Here is a 17,466-nt window from a genome sequence, read left to right on the forward strand (position 1 = left end):
TTTTTTTCAAACTCGAATACTTCGCGATCTAGAATTTCATCAGACTTCCCACTTTTGTCTGCGACTTGGCGATCGCGTACGCTGGTTGAAAACATCTCAACACGTAATTATCAATTTGCACGTGTAAAATAATGGCAGATACTCGCGGGGTGTACATAATGACGATGTACGTATTCCATGCATTATACATGTACCTGCATAAAATGCGTACATAGGAAGGTGAAAGCGGTCGTGTTGCAGTAAAAAGAAGGAGGTGTACGCGTATAGAGAGGAATCGAGAGGCAAATTCTGTATCCTATGAAACCTTATATAAGCAAAGTTTAAGTTACAAAAATCGGTAGTGTTTCATCGAGGAAGAGGTGCATGACTGCCGGCCATATGGCCGACGTGTCCCCCGCATGGAACTAATAGGCGACAGTTTTAAAACTTTCAAATTTGTCGGTTGAACGAAAAAAAAAAAGAGAAAAAAAGAGAAAAAAAGAGAAAAAACACTCGACAAAAATTGGCTTACGTGTCGCCAAACGGAGGATTAAGATAAAATTGATGTAAAATAAATTCTATTTTTCCTTCCTCTGCGAATTTGAGGCCTTTAAAAATTCCAGGATACCAAATGTGTATGAAAAATTCTCCTACTTCTTCCTCGTCATAATTAAATCCGTAGGACGTCGACCGGTACGGAGCAGAAGCCCCGCAGAATATTTCAGTAGGATATACGAGTTGACCAATCGATGGATACTTCTAATCCGGAAGTAATACGAACATCGGAATTCCGCTCAAAGGGTTAAAACGCCGAGAATCGATCGGGCGAATAAAGGTATAATCATGTGCAACGCGCGCGGATCATATTGAGCCGGAAATAACGGAAATTCGAAAAAACCGTTGGCAAAGAATCCTTCTTTTTTTGATCGCGCCCAGAAAAACGATGTGCACAGAGGAAGTTATAAAAACGTTGAAAAGATAGAAGAAAAATCGAAGAGAACTAAATTGTTATCAACGTTTCATCTCATTTCAATTTTTTTTTTTTTCGTCTTCTTCTGGGATCCCCAAATTTCCGATAAAGTTGAATTATTTCAAAAGATAATCCTCTTCAAAGGTAAAACCTCACTGATAATCTCTCGATAATTTCGCCGATCTTTGATGAGGGAAATAACCGGATCGTGCGACAACTATAAAATATTTTAACGGGATGATTAGAACACTGTACACGTACTGCGTGACTCACCGATATTTATCAATCTCGCGTGATCTAGATTTTGAAAAAAAAAAAAAAAAATCCACGTATTGATTTCTAGTTTACTTTTGATTTACCCGCGTCCATAAGTACGTACATGAAGTAATGGTGATAATCTGACTAATAAAAGCGCGCTTACCGAGCCTTGGAGGGAGAATAAAAATAGATGAGATAAAATGTCAAAGTTGTAAGTACCTTCCATGTGAAAGAAAAGGATATCTCAGAGCTTCCGCCTTCCCCCAACTTCCGTACACGATGCGATTACCGCAGCGGTGCGTGGGTCTTCAAGTTCATTGATCAACATCCTTGAACGTGAAACGATGACAACGATTCAATCATGTTATTTTATCTGTGATTAATTTTTATCAGGTTTGTAATAATTGCGGCGTACGGTTGTACCGAGTCATAGAGTTAAAAGAGGGGGGGGGGGGTAAGCGCGACCGTAGAAAAAAAGGAGGAAAAAATAAATAAATTATGAACAAAGGCCTTTTAACCGCACCCGTCTTGTTTCATGTTCAACGTTATCATTTAAAATGCTTTCACGCAGCTCAACTTTTCGAATTGTCAATCTGTGTTATAAATAGCGATGAACCCGGCGATTTTATATTACGTGCTTTCAAGTGTCAATCCGATTTATCAGTATATAGCGAACATCGATGTCGATAAGCTTGTTTGAACAAAGCATAACATACATGGATCATTTTTCGAAAGCCCGATACAGATTTGGATCTCGCCCGACAAGGACTTTGATTTTTCCTTTTTTTTCCCCATCCGATAGAACGGCGAAATTGCGGTTCGAATCCAGAGAAGAAAAACGTATAATTCGCAAATTATTTCCTCGAATTTCGCACGTTACATTGATCGCAACATATTATCTGTTGAGGAATGCCAATTAAAAAGTCAGTTCTTAGGGCACAAGAACCGCAACTCGGATAACGCAGCGAAAAAAAAAAAAAAAAAAAAAAATCGCGGTGCGAAAAAAATTTTACTCTTCGGCCACGTAAGTAGCACAGCAATGTAGGATGGAAAACCGGAAACACGCATGAAATATTCACTCGCCGAATAATATATGTATATATATATATTGAAAATAGGATGTAACACAAAAATGAATGAATAAATTATAATGATGAAGAAAAAAAATAAAAACAGATACTGATAAATACATGAATTATATCAATATCCATGAATATTAATTTCAGTGCATGGGAAAAGATACGTTATGTGCATGCACAATAATACAGGGGTGAAATTTAGTTCCCAGAATAAATTTGCATCCGGTATTTATGAGACAAATAATGTACAAAACTACATGGGTGGGTGGTGAACGCGAACGACAGAGATTTCTCGTTATGTGGGAAATCAAAGGTACCACACACGTGGAATATAATTGTCGTGAGCACATAATATACACGTGTGGGTTTCCCGTACGCAGGTAACTTTAATTAATTAATTTATAATTTTTTTTCTTCGTGGCAATTAATTCACGATTCCAAATCTCATTACAAACTCATAATTACGCGATGATTATGCGTTCTACGGATAAATTGAGAGAATTTTTTGTTTTTATGCAGTTCAGTTCTCACATACAACAACGAAAAAAAGTAGCTGTATTGATTTTGCCAAAAAGTAAAATAATTTTTGAACGGTACGAGATGTTTTAAAAATGTGACATGCTTGTAGAAAGTGAGGGAGAAAAGGGGGAGGAGAAGAAAAAAAAATTTGATCGAAGAGCGTTGAAATTTGATAGTAATGGATCAAATGATCGATGTACATACGCAGTATATGTATATCTATGTATATAGAGAGACAGGGGCGGTCCTCGTTGCGTCGGGTAGAGCAGATGACACTTTAACGTCGAAATTTGACACGTGAATTTTTTTTTTGTAGGATGTGCTGCACGTGTCTGAATAAAGTTCGCCTCATTGTCAGCTGTTTTACAAAAAATTACACGTATACGTACGCCACGGTGTAACGATTTTTGCGGTTTTACGTGGCAAGAAAGCAAGGAAACAATAAAATTTCGAACACATTGAATTGCAAGCAATTTAATTTCGATACGACTTCCGCCGATCGCGTGTGACGTTTGACGAAAAATTCAAGTCCTGAATAAGTACCGGGTAACAATTTCTCCGCTTTCCGATATGAACTTTGAGCAACAAAAATTCCAAACGACTTAAAAATTTTCCGTCGCATAATGAAAATTTTTTTAATCTATAGCTCGACAGGTCTGTCGTGACCATAAAAAATAACGGACGGTTCAATTGTACTTTTTACCTATGAACCGCACCGTTAATTTCACATTTCAACGTTGTCAAATATACCGTATCATTAGAATAATAAATATAAGATAATTAGTTAATTCGGTCAATTTGTACCGTAATGACAGGGTCCAATTAGTTATAAATATGAGTAATAATTGCGAAGGGTATAAACATATAATATTTGTATAGAAAGGGGCCAGATATGGCCGCATTGATTTATGGGAAGTTCAACATCTGTCAATACATGAGCTCAGCTGTTCGTTTTGCCGAGGATAAAGGGATGAATTACGTGCGTACGAACCTACACGGGCGAATGTACGATGAACTATGATTCCCTGTTATATTTTACTTTGATCAAAAATTTTTTTCTTGTTCATTCAACCAAGTTTTGTAACGGTCAAAATTGCGGGGATAATTAACAAGATCCGTGCCCGTTGACGAGAGACAAAAATTGATGAGAAAATAAAAATTATAACAGAAACCGAAATCAAAAACTTAAACTCCTCTGAAAAAAATTGAAGAACAGAATAGGAAGATTTTTTTTTTTCTATGTCTCTTGAATAATCTGTGAGGATAACGAAATTTTTCATAGGGAAATTGAGATATCGGAATCATTTTCGGATTAGTAATGATCGATAAAAATGTGGCGCCACGTGCTTTCAATTTAATCTATACGATTTTATCGACGCACAGTATCACGTTACAGAAAGAGGTAAAAGAAACGGCGGTTTCCGATCAATTGAAAGAAGTTTCTCTTTTCACCGTCATTATCATTGTTGTTTTATTTTAACGTCCTGGCGCGCAGTATTCGATCGTTTCAACCCTCTCGCAAATGATGTAAAGATCTCCGAAAAAGTTTCAGCCGTATTATATCAGATGCCGATTTTTTTCTTCTCCTTGATCGCGTGCGTCCGATAAGAAGACGAATTATTGTAACGTATATATAAAGGGGGCCTTTTTTTCGACGTGCTCTTTTATGGTCCCCATGCACATGGGTAACCGCGATTGAATTTTCGCGTAACTGCGATTTAACGCAGCTGGATTTTCTTAGATGCAAAGATTACATTCCACGTACCGATATGTATTGTGGTTAATTAACGGACTGAGAAATATCAAAAGAGTTACGCCTCGTCGAGTTCGGCAAATTTAAATTATCAACGAAACATGATACTACGATAATAACGGAAGTTCAAAGAAACTGTTAATTGAATCGGAAGAAGGAATATTAAGATATTATCAGTGATATGTATACCTCCTGTGGACGTTAAAAAAAAAAAATCCGAAAGATGCGGGCCTAGTTTTTTGCCCTTTTTTTTTTCCTACATGTGAACGAAAATTCATTCATTTCATTTTTGTTGCTACAAATTTGTCAGTTTATTTGCGACCAATAGGTCACAAATTTCGACAGCAATTTTTGGAAGCCAATTACGACGTTTTGGTATACGTCACATTCGCAAACACAATGCATGGGGTATGAAAGGCAGTCTTTTCCAGCCGGGTGTTGGAAAGGAGTTCCGCGATCTCGTTATCCATTGCCAAAAAAAAGAAAGAAAGAAAAAAAACGAGGAGAATAGTCCATAGGTTTTGCAATTTGTATTTTCTATTGTAAACGCACACTGCACGCACCCTCGTCGTCATTACGGTCTACGAATCTTTGAAAAGTTGAAAGAAAAGGAGGTATAGGTACGCACGTAATTTATTTGCTTACCTGATCGGGCGAGAGGTGAGTAATGGCTTTTGGAAAAATTTACGATCACGTCCGGATAACGAACGTACGTATAGTATAAGTAGGAAGGAATTAGTTCGGACACTTACTATTTATAAATTTCTAACATCGAATCAAGAATATCAAATTCAAGGGGGGTGGAGGGTTTCAATGAGCAAAATTTCAAACACCATGATGAAAATTTTTCAAAAACTCTACGAGTGCGACTCGTACTTTCGGACATCAGGTCGTTTTGAAAATTGTTTACGTGTGCCTATAGAGATACTATCTCAAAATCCGGATCGGGAAATCATTGTTCCATACCGGAAGTTCGGAGAAAACCTTTCAAGAATATGAAAAGCGGACATTTTGAGGGTCTTTTTAAGTTAGTCCTACATAGGTCTTGAACTCTGAATCACTGGCACCGAGTTTCCTGTCTCGAAATTTCTTGCGGTCGCTCATAATCTCTGAATGATAATAACAGATTGAATTCGAACATCGTTGACTACAGTAATAAATGAAAAAGGAACAAGTATTTACAGTAGGGAAAAAGAAATTTGAAAAATGGCGTCAATGAACCAAGAAACGAGACTTACATTCTTTCTCGATTTCGCATAATGTGAAGTATAAAAATTCACGCCTTATGTGCGTCTCGAATGAGTGGAAAAAAAAAAAACCGGTACAATAAAAATAAAATAAAATACTCAGAAGGTGTAATCAGGGTTGATTTCCTGACAAGTTGCGATTGCAGTGTTTAACTTTATCGTGTTACAGCCATGAAGGGGATTTGAATAACGTAATTATAAACGGTGGTATGTATGCCGTATAATGATAGGAAATGACGGTTCTATGTGTTTCTGTTTTTTTTTTTTTTTTTCAAAATTGAACCCCTTTTAGTTTGCGGGGGGTTGCGGCCGACGTTATATGTGCAACCTATATACTTATGATACACGTATTATTTAGATATGAATTAATAATTGTTGCGGTCAAAGTACGGATGTATAAATTATACAGCTATACGTGATTGACCGTAGGAAACGAGCGTATAGGGAGAAAACTTGAACATGAAATCGGAAGTGGTTTTATCAGGTGCGCCCGAAACTTTCTCCGGTTGAAATTCTTTCGAAATCCGGTACTTCAAGATCAAAATATCTGCAGCAAATGAATATGTAATTTTGTTTTCGATCTCTCACAATCCTCTGCACAATTTTTCGAGATTGGTAGCGATGAGGAGAGAAGCAGCAAGGAAAAATTCCGAATGAAATAAAATAATTCTTTCAAACAAGCGTGATAAACGAGTACTTAAAAAAGTATTCCTTACTTTTCGGTATCAATGATTATATATCAGTATTAAAGTCATATTTTAAGAACTCAACCGTGTTTTATCAACTTCCGGTTATATTTATCAAATTCGTTGGAGAATTTTGAAACGTACACAGTGTAAGTAACGCGTGTCTTACAAAAAAAGTGTTCGAAAGTTGAGAATATTATAAAATATGTAAACAGAAGATGAAGAAGATATACTTTCAACTGATTATTATCGATGCAGGAAAAAATTTGTCGACTAAATAGTCCGTGATTATCGGTTATCAACCTGCATACATGCTCTGGGTTCCCGAAATCGATTAATTTTTTTACAACCAAATCGCTCCATAATCGATCGCCTGTATAATGTTCGATACAACTTGGTCGTGTTAAATGATAAGATTATTATTTAGTAATGTCGCGTATCTGTGTACAAATAGGTATACCCGAGTTAATTCAGAGTGCGTTGATAAACCCCCTCTCCCTCTTCCAAGTGGTTATAAACTAGGTTCAAAATTTTTGTATTGTTCTCTTATCAATTTATTCGTGTGATTTTTTTGAATTTTAGTTTCACTAGATTTTGGAATAAAACAAAAAAGAACATTTTGCGTAGAGACTCGCAATCGAATTTTTTGCTTTGACGAGTTAACAAATTGACAATAGCTTGTGGTAGATGATTTGACGTGGACAGTGGGTAATCAGATTTCTCATCACATTCAGAGGTAAATGATACGAGTAAGAGAAGAAAAGAAGAAAAAGCACTAGTCAAGTTTCGACACAGTTACGATAAATGGTGTAGCGTGTTTAATCGATCGATCGCCGTTTTGATATCTGCCCGATCAAATAAAAGGTGAGAAAACACCTACCGTACACTCAACGTGATCGTCTCGCGACAAATACGATGCTGCACTTTGCACAATCGATTTGTGTTTTTATGCGTAAGCACAGTAAGTAGGTTTACGTAAAACGTAAAATCCCGTACAACGCACCTAGTACCCGTATCAGATATGAACGATATTTATAATTCTGCATTCTACATTAAAAAACTGTTTTTTCCTTCATCCGATCGGGAGCTGTTGAAAATGTTCAAAATGAACCCCGAAATCCAAGGAGGGAAAAAGAATCAGACGATATATTCACGATATTATAGAGAATATATTTTACCACGGATATTTGTTCGAGGAAAAATTTTTCACCAACTGAACGAAATCTTTTCCCTCGCATTTTTTTTCTATCACGCTCTCGCTTGTAATATCCTCTCTTCGTAAAGCATACGTACGTTTATTTCCGCGGAACTATCAAATCAACAAGTTACTTCCCGCTTGATAATAACTATTTTATTTTAATTACTCTTTCATTTTTTTATTCGAATTCATATCTGCACTATACTCGACGGTGTGTCATCGATCGTTACTGGTCCGAAATAATACGCATGGCGCAGACAAAGTTGTTTGAAAATTTCATCCAAGTTTTCCGTTTCTACCACCCCTTCTTTATTCTTTTCTATTCGTACCGCAGTTTCCGCAGGTTAATATAATGTTGCGTACATTGGACTTTTACCTCGTATAGCAAACAGCTAATAATGGTTTGAGGGCAATGAGTGGGCCTAATGCATTTAGGTTTGACCTGCGGCCGGGTTTGAGTCAGAAAAACTTGTGGGGGAGTTTTGTCGGTTTGTTTCGACGGTGATTATCTTAGTTTCGTAGCATTCGGGTGGAGAAGGGGCAAGGACGAAAAATAAGAAACGAAAAAGAAGGATTTTCCTACCCTGAAGAAAATGGTCGATGAATGATGGTGATGAACAGATGAACGCCCTTAACTCCTATTGGCCAATGCAAAATACTGGATAGGATTACAGCCCGAAGAGGCGATAACGTATCTTGAAGTCTGACGACAAACGGTCAGTACGATAACGATGGAACCCATCGTGGTGGGGGGTCATCCACAATTTCTACTATAATAGCCACTTATTAGTCGGGTGACAAATTTTCAGTTTTAAAACGTTGACCAATTCGAACGGTCAGCGCGAACAGTGTTTTCTCGTCAGTAGGACGTGAAACAGTTTTTTTTTTTTTGGGCCTTCATTTTCTGTGCTTACATGGTAGCTGTTCGCTGCTACCCGTGATGAATTTTGAAACGAAAATCAACCAATAAAAATTGAGATCCGAAAATCAAAGAAGAAAAAATTAAGTTTCTTTTAAAAAATAGATAACAATGAAGTTGTATTTTATTTTGTTCTTTCTTGTGGCGGTATTCGCTGAGGGTGAGTTTGTGATTTGTTTATAATTTTTCCCATTCTTTTTGAAATCCAGTTGGTGAAATTTTGGATTCGTTAATTGATTTGATCGGCTGTATTCGTATTGTTGAAATTTTACTTTGTTGATAAATGGGCTTTTGATTGATCGAAATGAGATCTCTAAGAAAAAATCCCTTTTCTACCTCATATAACGTCTTGCGAATTTTAATCAGTGACGAAGACACGAATTCACGAATTCACGATTACCTTTGTCGTTCCGTGCGGGTCACGTGTATCGATAACCATGCATGAGCTGAGGTGCCGGTTATCGATTCAAGGTTAATTTTGCAGTGAACGTGTAAGCTATGAAATTTTCTATATCGACTCGTCAATTTCCTTCTGGCTAATCGTATAGATTCCAATAATGAAAATAATCAAATTTTCAATTGCTTTTGAGGAGGTTGCGATAGAAGACCTCAGGCGCCGGTTGTAACGCTTTAATCCGTGATTATGTCAACCCAAAGTCTAGACCCACAGTCTAGACTTTGGGAGGTAGCTGTGATTCCCATAAAGAACGGTAGGAATTCTACAAACGATTTGATATCCGAATGAAAAATACCTTCTCTGTAGAAAACAATGTAACCATGTACACGGAAGCCTATTTTATTCCAACAAGAATATTGGAATTATTTCGGACCAGAGGAGTAGGGTGATTTCGGAAAAAATAGCCGTAAGGGTGAATCGGTTCTTCGGAGAACGTCACGTATGGGAGGCAAATTTTTTTCAACATAACAACTATGATAGGGAAATTCTTACCATCGGCTATTTTTTCAAAAATGACTATTCGGAAACAATGAATTGCACGGTTTTTATTTTTCCACATTTATCGCAGCGTGGACTTGCGTTTGAAATAATTCTTCTTGACACGAAACTGTTTTAATTTTTCTATGGTATGGGAAGTCCGAATACTGAGTAATTTGCAACTTTATCTTTATTCCGTTGTTCAACTAATTAGACAAAATTATACTTCATGTACAAAAAAACTCAAAGTTTTATATTTTCACCTTGTAGTGAGAGAGAGAGAAAAATTTGCGGAGGATGTGAGAAAGAGATTTGAGATATGTTCGATTCCATATTACTGCAAAGTATGAAAATCATAGGCGGAAAACCAGTAGTACTTGATATCTGTTTAGTTTTGATGATGTATTAACTTCTCGGATTTCGGAATGAGGTACAATAATTAGGAGCACTTGGATTAATGAAAATGAGCGGAAATAAATGAAAATCAGTTATGTTTTGAAGCTTAATTATTACCAAACGGTTGCGATCAAGATTCGCGCTGTAAAAAGTACACGATTGATATAGAGGTGCTGCTGATAACCGATATTCTCAGAATTTATTATTGACGTGGATCTTGGACGATGATTGAAATCTGAGTCAATAACATGGTCGTATGTCTTCTCACGACTACTTTAGAACAGAGGAATGTATTAAGAACATAAATCGCTATGAATAATTATTATGAAAGTTACGGGTCATAATAAATGGAAACACTTGATGTTCATCAAGCATCGTCCGTGTATTTCGTATCCGCAATTATTTGACAATGATATTTTCTAACGGAGCTCGTGGTTCAATCGGCGGAAAAAACTGTTGGTCAAAAAACTAGAATTGAAAGCGGTTCGGAGAAAATACAAAATTCCGAGACGAGTAAACGTGGGATTGAAACCAAGAGTTACAAAAATTTAACCAAAGCTATGATGAACAAAGTTGTAATTAGAACTAATGTTGCAGCCGAAGTGATCAGCGAGAATCCTGATGACGGTTCAACGGCGGTGAATAATTCGGAACCAGAGAGGAATCCCACCACTTTGACTATCGGAAGTGATAGAATTGAGTCTACCACTCCAACTACCAAAGGTAATACAACTGAGTCGTCCACTTCAACTACAGGAGGAGATGCAACTGAATTCACAACTCCAACTACCGGAGGAGATACAACTGAGTCGTCTCCTCCAATGACGGAAGGAGATACAACTGAATCCACAGCTCCAACTACCGAAGATGATACAACTGAGTTGTCTCCTCCAACGACGGAAGGAGATACAACTGAGTCGTCTCCTCCAACGACGGAAGGAGATACAACTGAATCCACAGCTCCAACTACCGAAGGCGATACAACTGAATCCACAGCTCCAACTACCAAAGGTGATACAACTGAGTCGTCTCCTCCAACGACGAAAGGAGATACAACTGAATCCACAGCCCCAACTACAGAAGGAGATACAACTGAGTCCTCAACTCCAACCACCGAAGGAGATACAACTGAGTCGTTTCCTCCAACGACGGAAGGAGATTCAACTGAATCCACAGCTCCAACTACCGAAGATGATACAACTGAGTCCTCAACTCCGACCACCGAAGGAGATACAACTGAGTTCTCAACTCCAACCACCGAAGGAGATACAACTGAGTCGTCTCCTCCAACGACGGAAGGAGATTCAACTGAATCCACAGCTCCAACTACCGGAGGAGATACAACTGAGTCGTCTCCTCCAATGACGGAAGGAGATACAACTGAATCCACAGCTCCAACTACCGAAGATGATACAACTGAGTTGTCTCCTCCAACGACGGAAGGAGATACAACTGAGTCGTCTCCTCCAACGACGGAAGGAGATACAACTGAGTCGTCTACTCCAACCACCGAAGGAGATACAACTGAGTCGTCCCCTCCAACGACGGAAGGAGATACAGCTGAATCCACAGCTCCAACTACCGAAGGAGATACAACTGAGTCGTCTCCTCCAACGACGGAAGGAGATACAACTGAATCCACAGCTCCAACTACCGAAGGTGATACAACTGAGTCCTCAACTCCAACCACCGAAGGAGATACAACTGAGTCGTCTCCTCCAACGACGGAAGGAGATACAACTGAATCCACAGCTCCAACTACCGAAGGAGATACAACTGAATCCACAGCTCCAACTACCGAAGGAGATACAACTGAGTCGTCTCCTCCAACGACGGAAGGAGATACAACTGAATCCACAGCTCCAACTACCGAAGGTGATACAACTGAGTCGTCTCCTCCAACGACGGAAGGAGATACAACTGAATCCACAGCTCCAACTACCGAAGGAGATACAACTGAATCCACAGCTCCAACTACCGAAGGAGATACAACTGAGTCGTCTCCTCCAACGACGGAAGGAGATACAACTGAATCCACAGCTCCAACTACCGAAGGTGATACAACTGAGTCGTCTCCTCCAACGACGGAAGGAGATACAACTGAATCCACAGCTCCAACTACCGAAGGCGATACAACTGAGTCGTCTCCTCCAACGACGGAAGGAGATACAACTGAATCCACAGCTCCAACTACCGAAGGAGATACAACTGAGTCCTCAACTCCAACCACCGAAGGAGATACAACTGAGTCGTCTCCTCCAACGACGGAAGGAGATACAACTGAATCCACAGCTCCAACTACCGAAGGTGATACAACTGAGTCGTCTCCTCCAACGACGGAAGGAGATACAACTGAATCCACAGCTCCAACTACCGAAGGTGATACAACTGAATCCACAGCTCCAACCACCGAAGGTGATACAACTGAGTCGTCTCCTCCAACGACGGAAGGAGATACAACTGAATCCACAGCTCCAACTACCGAAGGAGATACAACTGAGTCCTCAACTCCAACCACCGAAGGAGATACAACTGAGTCGTCTCCTCCAACGACGGAAGGAGATACAACTGAATCCACAGCTCCAACTACCGAAGGAGATACAACTGAGTCGTCTCCTCCAACGACGGAAGGAGATACAACTGAATCCACAGCTCCAACTACCGAAGGTGATACAACTGAGTCGTCTCCTCCAACGACGGAAGGAGATACAACTGAATCCACAGCTCCAACTACCGAAGGTGATACAACTGAGTCCTCAGCTCCAACCACCGAAGGAGATACAACTGAGTCGTCTCCTCCAACGACGGAGGGAGATACAACTGAATCCACAGCTCCAACTACCGAAGGTGATACAACTGAGTCGTCTCCTCCAACGACGGAAGGAGATACAACTGAATCCACAGCTCCAACTACCGAAGGTGATACAACTGAATCCACAGCTCCAACCACCGAAGGTGATACAACTGAGTCGTCTCCTCCAACGACGGAAGGAGATACAACTGAATCCACAGCTCCAACTACCGAAGGAGATACAACTGAGTCCTCAACTCCAACCACCGAAGGAGATACAACTGAGTCGTCTCCTCCAACGACGGAAGGAGATACAACTGAATCCACAGCTCCAACTACCGAAGGTGATACAACTGAGTCGTCTCCTCCAACGACGGAAGGAGATACAACTGAATCCACAGCTCCAACTACCGAAGGTGATACAACTGAGTCCTCAACTCCAACCACCGAAGGAGATACAACTGAGTCGTCTCCTCCAACGACGGAAGGAGATACAACTGAATCCACAGCTCCAACTACCGAAGGTGATACAACTGAGTCCTCAACTCCAACCACCGAAGGAGATACAACTGAGTCGTCTCCTCCAACGACGGAAGGAGATACAACTGAATCCACAGCTCCAACTACCGAAGGTGATACAACTGAGTCGTCTCCTCCAACGACGGAAGGAGATACAACTGAATCCACAGCTCCAACTACCGAAGGTGATACAACTGAGTCGTCTCCTCCAACGACGGAAGGAGATACAACTGAATCCACAGCTCCAACTACCGAAGGTGATACAACTGAGTCGTCTCCTCCAACGACGGAAGGAGATACAACTGAATCCACAGCTCCAACTACCGAAGGAGATACAACTGAGTCGTCTCCTCCAACGACGGAAGGAGATACAACTGAATCCACAGCTCCAACTACCGAAGGTGATACAACTGAGTCGTCTCCTCCAACGACGGAAGGAGATACAACTGAATCCACAGCTCCAACTACCGAAGGCGATACAACTGAGTCGTCTCCTCCAACGACGGAAGGAGATACAACTGAATCCACAGCTCCAACTACCGAAGGTGATACAACTGAGTCGTCTCCTCCAACGACGGAAGGAGATACAACTGAATCCACAGCTCCAACTACCGAAGGCGATACAACTGAGTCCTCAACTCCAACCACCGAAGGTGATACAACTGAGTCGTCTCCTCCAACTACCGAAGACACTACAAATTCAACAAATACCCCAGATCTACCGGATGGATTCGACTGGGGCGTTAAAAATCCAGACACGCAAGCCGACTGCATTCTTGCTCAAATGAGCATCAGTTTGACTGCAACGTATTCAAACATCGACGGTGGGGTAAGTTATTAGCACTCATCTAATTATTCACTTGCACATGCTTGAAGAATTATGTGCGTACCCACTGCTATTTCCAATCAAAAGCGAATTCTCATTCAGTTGAATTTGTTGGAAGACAATTTTTTTCATATCTATCGCATTGTCAAGTTATCAGACTCGATGTTCTCAGATTACTACCGAAATCTTTGAACAACAGATTTCAATTGGATTGTCCGATTAACTAAAAAGAATTCCACTCGCATCGTCTACATATTAATCACAGATGATTGAATAAAAGTTTTTCTGTAATTTTAGTTGTTGTTCCCTATGATTTCAGAATTCAACTGGTACAATCAGCGTCCCATCAACAGCTGGAGTTTCAGGCAACTGTTCCGAGACTGAATCATACCTAACGCTGACCTGGATAGAAATCACCGACGCTTTTGCAAGCAAAACTGCTTCTGTTTATAACAGAATGAAACGCAGGGTTGTCAACAACGTAAGAGAAACTTCACAATCGAATACAGTCACAATCCGGTTCATCAACGACGGAACGACATCGTCCATCGACACCATTCATGCCATCATTTACCTGGACAGCATAAATTTTCCGCGTGCGAAAGGTAATAAGATCTACACAACCTAAGTCACGAGCAATTTTAACTTCGAAATGAAAAATTTAACGTTGAAATTTCCCCTCAAAATTTCAGACACGACGCTGGAAACTTTTAGTACACCGGGGTTGAACCTGTTTCCAACTACATTAGGTGTCTCTAGATACGTTTGCAATGTGGCAACGCCAATTTCATTGACAAACGGAGGTGCGATCGATATGTCAATAGCTGATGTAAATCTCATTGCCTTCAACTCGGAATCCGACGTGTCCAATCGAGCAGGCAAGTAAAACTTCTATGTCTAAACGTGAAGCAAAGAGAAGAAACTCTTTTTATCTCTGAGCATAATCATTGCCGTCAGTTGCTAATCATTCTTTCCTATTTGGTTCAATTTGCAGAAGAAAATTGTGTCGCGGCAGCCGGTTTGAATTGGATGGTGCTCATCGGCGGAATAATCGGAGCAGCTGTCGGGGTCGTGATTATTGGAGTATGCATATGGTATTCGAGACGAGAAATTATTCCCCGATCAGAATTGCCTTGAAATTATGGTTGAAATTAATAAAACCAACCGCTTGGGCTAAGATTTAATCGATCGCGTTTGATGCGAGAGTTAATTTAATCATAACACATGACAAAACACAAATCGACGGAAGTTTGTCGCGTGTAAAAGATTCAAGAACTTGAAATTCGAGTAGCTCATGTGCGGTGAAAATTTTAAAATGGAATCGAGATGTTGATCAAGAGACTCGGCGGAGCCTCACGCGAAGTACATTCAAAAAGTACGGGACGATACCAAGACTCTTCATTAGTATATTAAGGATATTTAGGGTAATATGTGTTGAACATTCGATGTACTTGGCGAATTATTCTGCACCGTAAGTGCCTTGGGCGGATAGTACTTAACTGAAATAGTCTTTGTTACGGACAGTGTTAATTTTTGTGAATATGTAAAATCTTTACCTTATTTAAGTTGTTATTTTAAATACTTTTATATGAAAAAAGAATATTATATACGCACACGAACTAGTAACTCATATTAATTAGTCAAGCTAAGCACGGTCGAGATTATTAATTACATCTATAAACATTAGTATTTTAAAAGTATTATTACACAAATGTTAAACACGATGTTAGGGTTGATAATTGTAAATATATTTATCCATCGATATAGATGTATATTTTTTTTAATTATTCAAATTGCATTTGATAAAAAAGAAGAATCACAACGCCACGGCGAGTTCCTATCTTACTTCTGTGCCAGCCTTTTTTTGCTCGATACGCTGTTACGAATTTTGTACTCGATTCCTTTTACTTTTTTCTATTTTTAATCGGCCGGAAAGGGACGTGTATAAATTATATAAACCTTCGCATATGGCAGTGGGAAAAATTCTCTTTAATTACTCGGTTTAACGAACAATTCGAAAAGCTCCCGAGATCCATATAACTATTCTCGTTATGGGGTGTGTTGTACTTTTTTTTTATTCCCCCTTGAAATTCCGTGCCTTTCCATCGAGCCCCGTTAATAATTCAGTTTACCCTAAACATTAGTTGAACTAAACTCCTGATGGGCCGAGCACGCGTCATCTGTTTGATCGTGTGAACCTCCAGTTTATCGAGGATGGTGAAATTTTGCGTTTGTAAAGCGAAAATTCTGCACTGAGAATTTTTTAACAAGAGCAAAAATTAACTGGTCCCAATCACTGACAGCCTAATCGGTCGACGAAGTTTTTTTTCGAAAAGGATACCGAATTCTACAATTTTTATGCCGAGTCCGATCGATGGACCTTTTCTAGATCGCGATTCTTTCAGTTCCCATTTTCCTGCGGCGAGCAATAAATCTATGACGAGTTGTTTCACGTACTATACACGCCACTGATCGTTTTGATATTGTTAAACGCGATTCTCATCGTCAAAACATACCCCCATGGCATCTGTTTCCTACTATAAATGTTCGAATATGATACCCATAAACAGGTGTTAAATGGGGGGCGTTCTCGAAGAATTATTCACGCTCAATCGCGGCCTGATCTTGCACACGAGGAATTTGCGCGAATGGCGAATGCGGTACAGGAAAAAACAAGGAGAAATAAAATAAAATGAAGCATGTAATGGAGAAAAAAAGTAACAGATAAAGATTCCATTTCTCGAGAAATTACGATTTGAAAAATAAGAAGAAGATATTACACCATTTTATATTTTCGATTTTAAAATGCGCACTCTGCTGAGTTATAACACCGTTGATTTTTTTTTTAACCTGTGACTTGAACGAGAGTTTCACACATTGAATTCCATACGACCCCATGTTTTTGTTCCGCTTCGTTTACCAATCTATATTACCAATCAGCTGTGCGAGAATAATTACCGATCAATTTATAGTTCGATATAAAGTAGAAGCGATTACAGGTATCCATTCCCACGCGGATTCAGGTGTATTTCGTTCCAATTTCAAGGTTGCAATAATAATTATTGTTATACTGCACCCATATGTCGAATTTATTTAACACGTACGATTGAACGATCGAACTCTATCGGATAGTTTATACCTATTTCCTAAACCTCCAACTGCGGTCCCTAAAGTTTGGGGATCATAAAAATGTTGAGATTCTAATCGAAAACAAATTCAAATAGGTTACGATAGCTTGTTAATGGCTAGTTAAAACAATCTCCAATCATAAGTTAACCATGGGAACCCAAATCGTAGGGAGAAAAAAACCATAAAGTTATTCTTCAATATTTTCTACCGTGCATTGATGAAAGGAAAAACGACTACACAACTTGTTAAACTGGGAGAATATA

General features: G+C 39.4%; 1 protein-coding gene across 1 annotated transcript; it reads left to right on the forward strand.

Moving 5' to 3' along the window:
* Positions 1 to 8,494: 8,494 nt before the first annotated feature.
* Positions 8,495 to 15,838, forward strand: LOC105684511 (flocculation protein FLO11-like). The gene is made up of 8 exons (XM_048658332.1): positions 8,495 to 8,768; positions 10,536 to 10,913; positions 11,202 to 11,835; positions 11,950 to 13,433; positions 13,758 to 14,077; positions 14,394 to 14,679; positions 14,767 to 14,952; positions 15,069 to 15,838. Exons 1-8 carry the CDS (start codon positions 8,720 to 8,722, stop codon positions 15,209 to 15,211), a joined length of 3,480 nt encoding a protein of 1,159 aa, XP_048514289.1. The 5' UTR covers positions 8,495 to 8,719; the 3' UTR covers positions 15,212 to 15,838.
* Positions 15,839 to 17,466: the final 1,628 nt, after the last annotated feature.

The sequence above is a fragment of the Athalia rosae genome, chromosome 7, assembly GCF_917208135.1.
Source record: "Athalia rosae chromosome 7, iyAthRosa1.1, whole genome shotgun sequence".
Lineage (NCBI taxonomy): Eukaryota > Metazoa > Arthropoda > Insecta > Hymenoptera > Athaliidae > Athalia > Athalia rosae.

Excerpts from the sequence above, each read along its gene's own strand:
- LOC105684511 (XM_048658332.1), top strand. The coding sequence starts at position 8,720 with ATGAAGTTGTATTTTATTTTGTTCTTTCTTGTGGCGGTATTCGCTGAG. Across the intron at positions 13,434-13,757 it reads CACAGCTCCAACTACCGAAG|GAGATACAACTGAATCCACA; the intron begins GTGATACAACTG and ends CAACGACGGAAG. Across the intron at positions 14,078-14,393 it reads ATTCAAACATCGACGGTGGG|AATTCAACTGGTACAATCAG; the intron begins GTAAGTTATTAG and ends CTATGATTTCAG.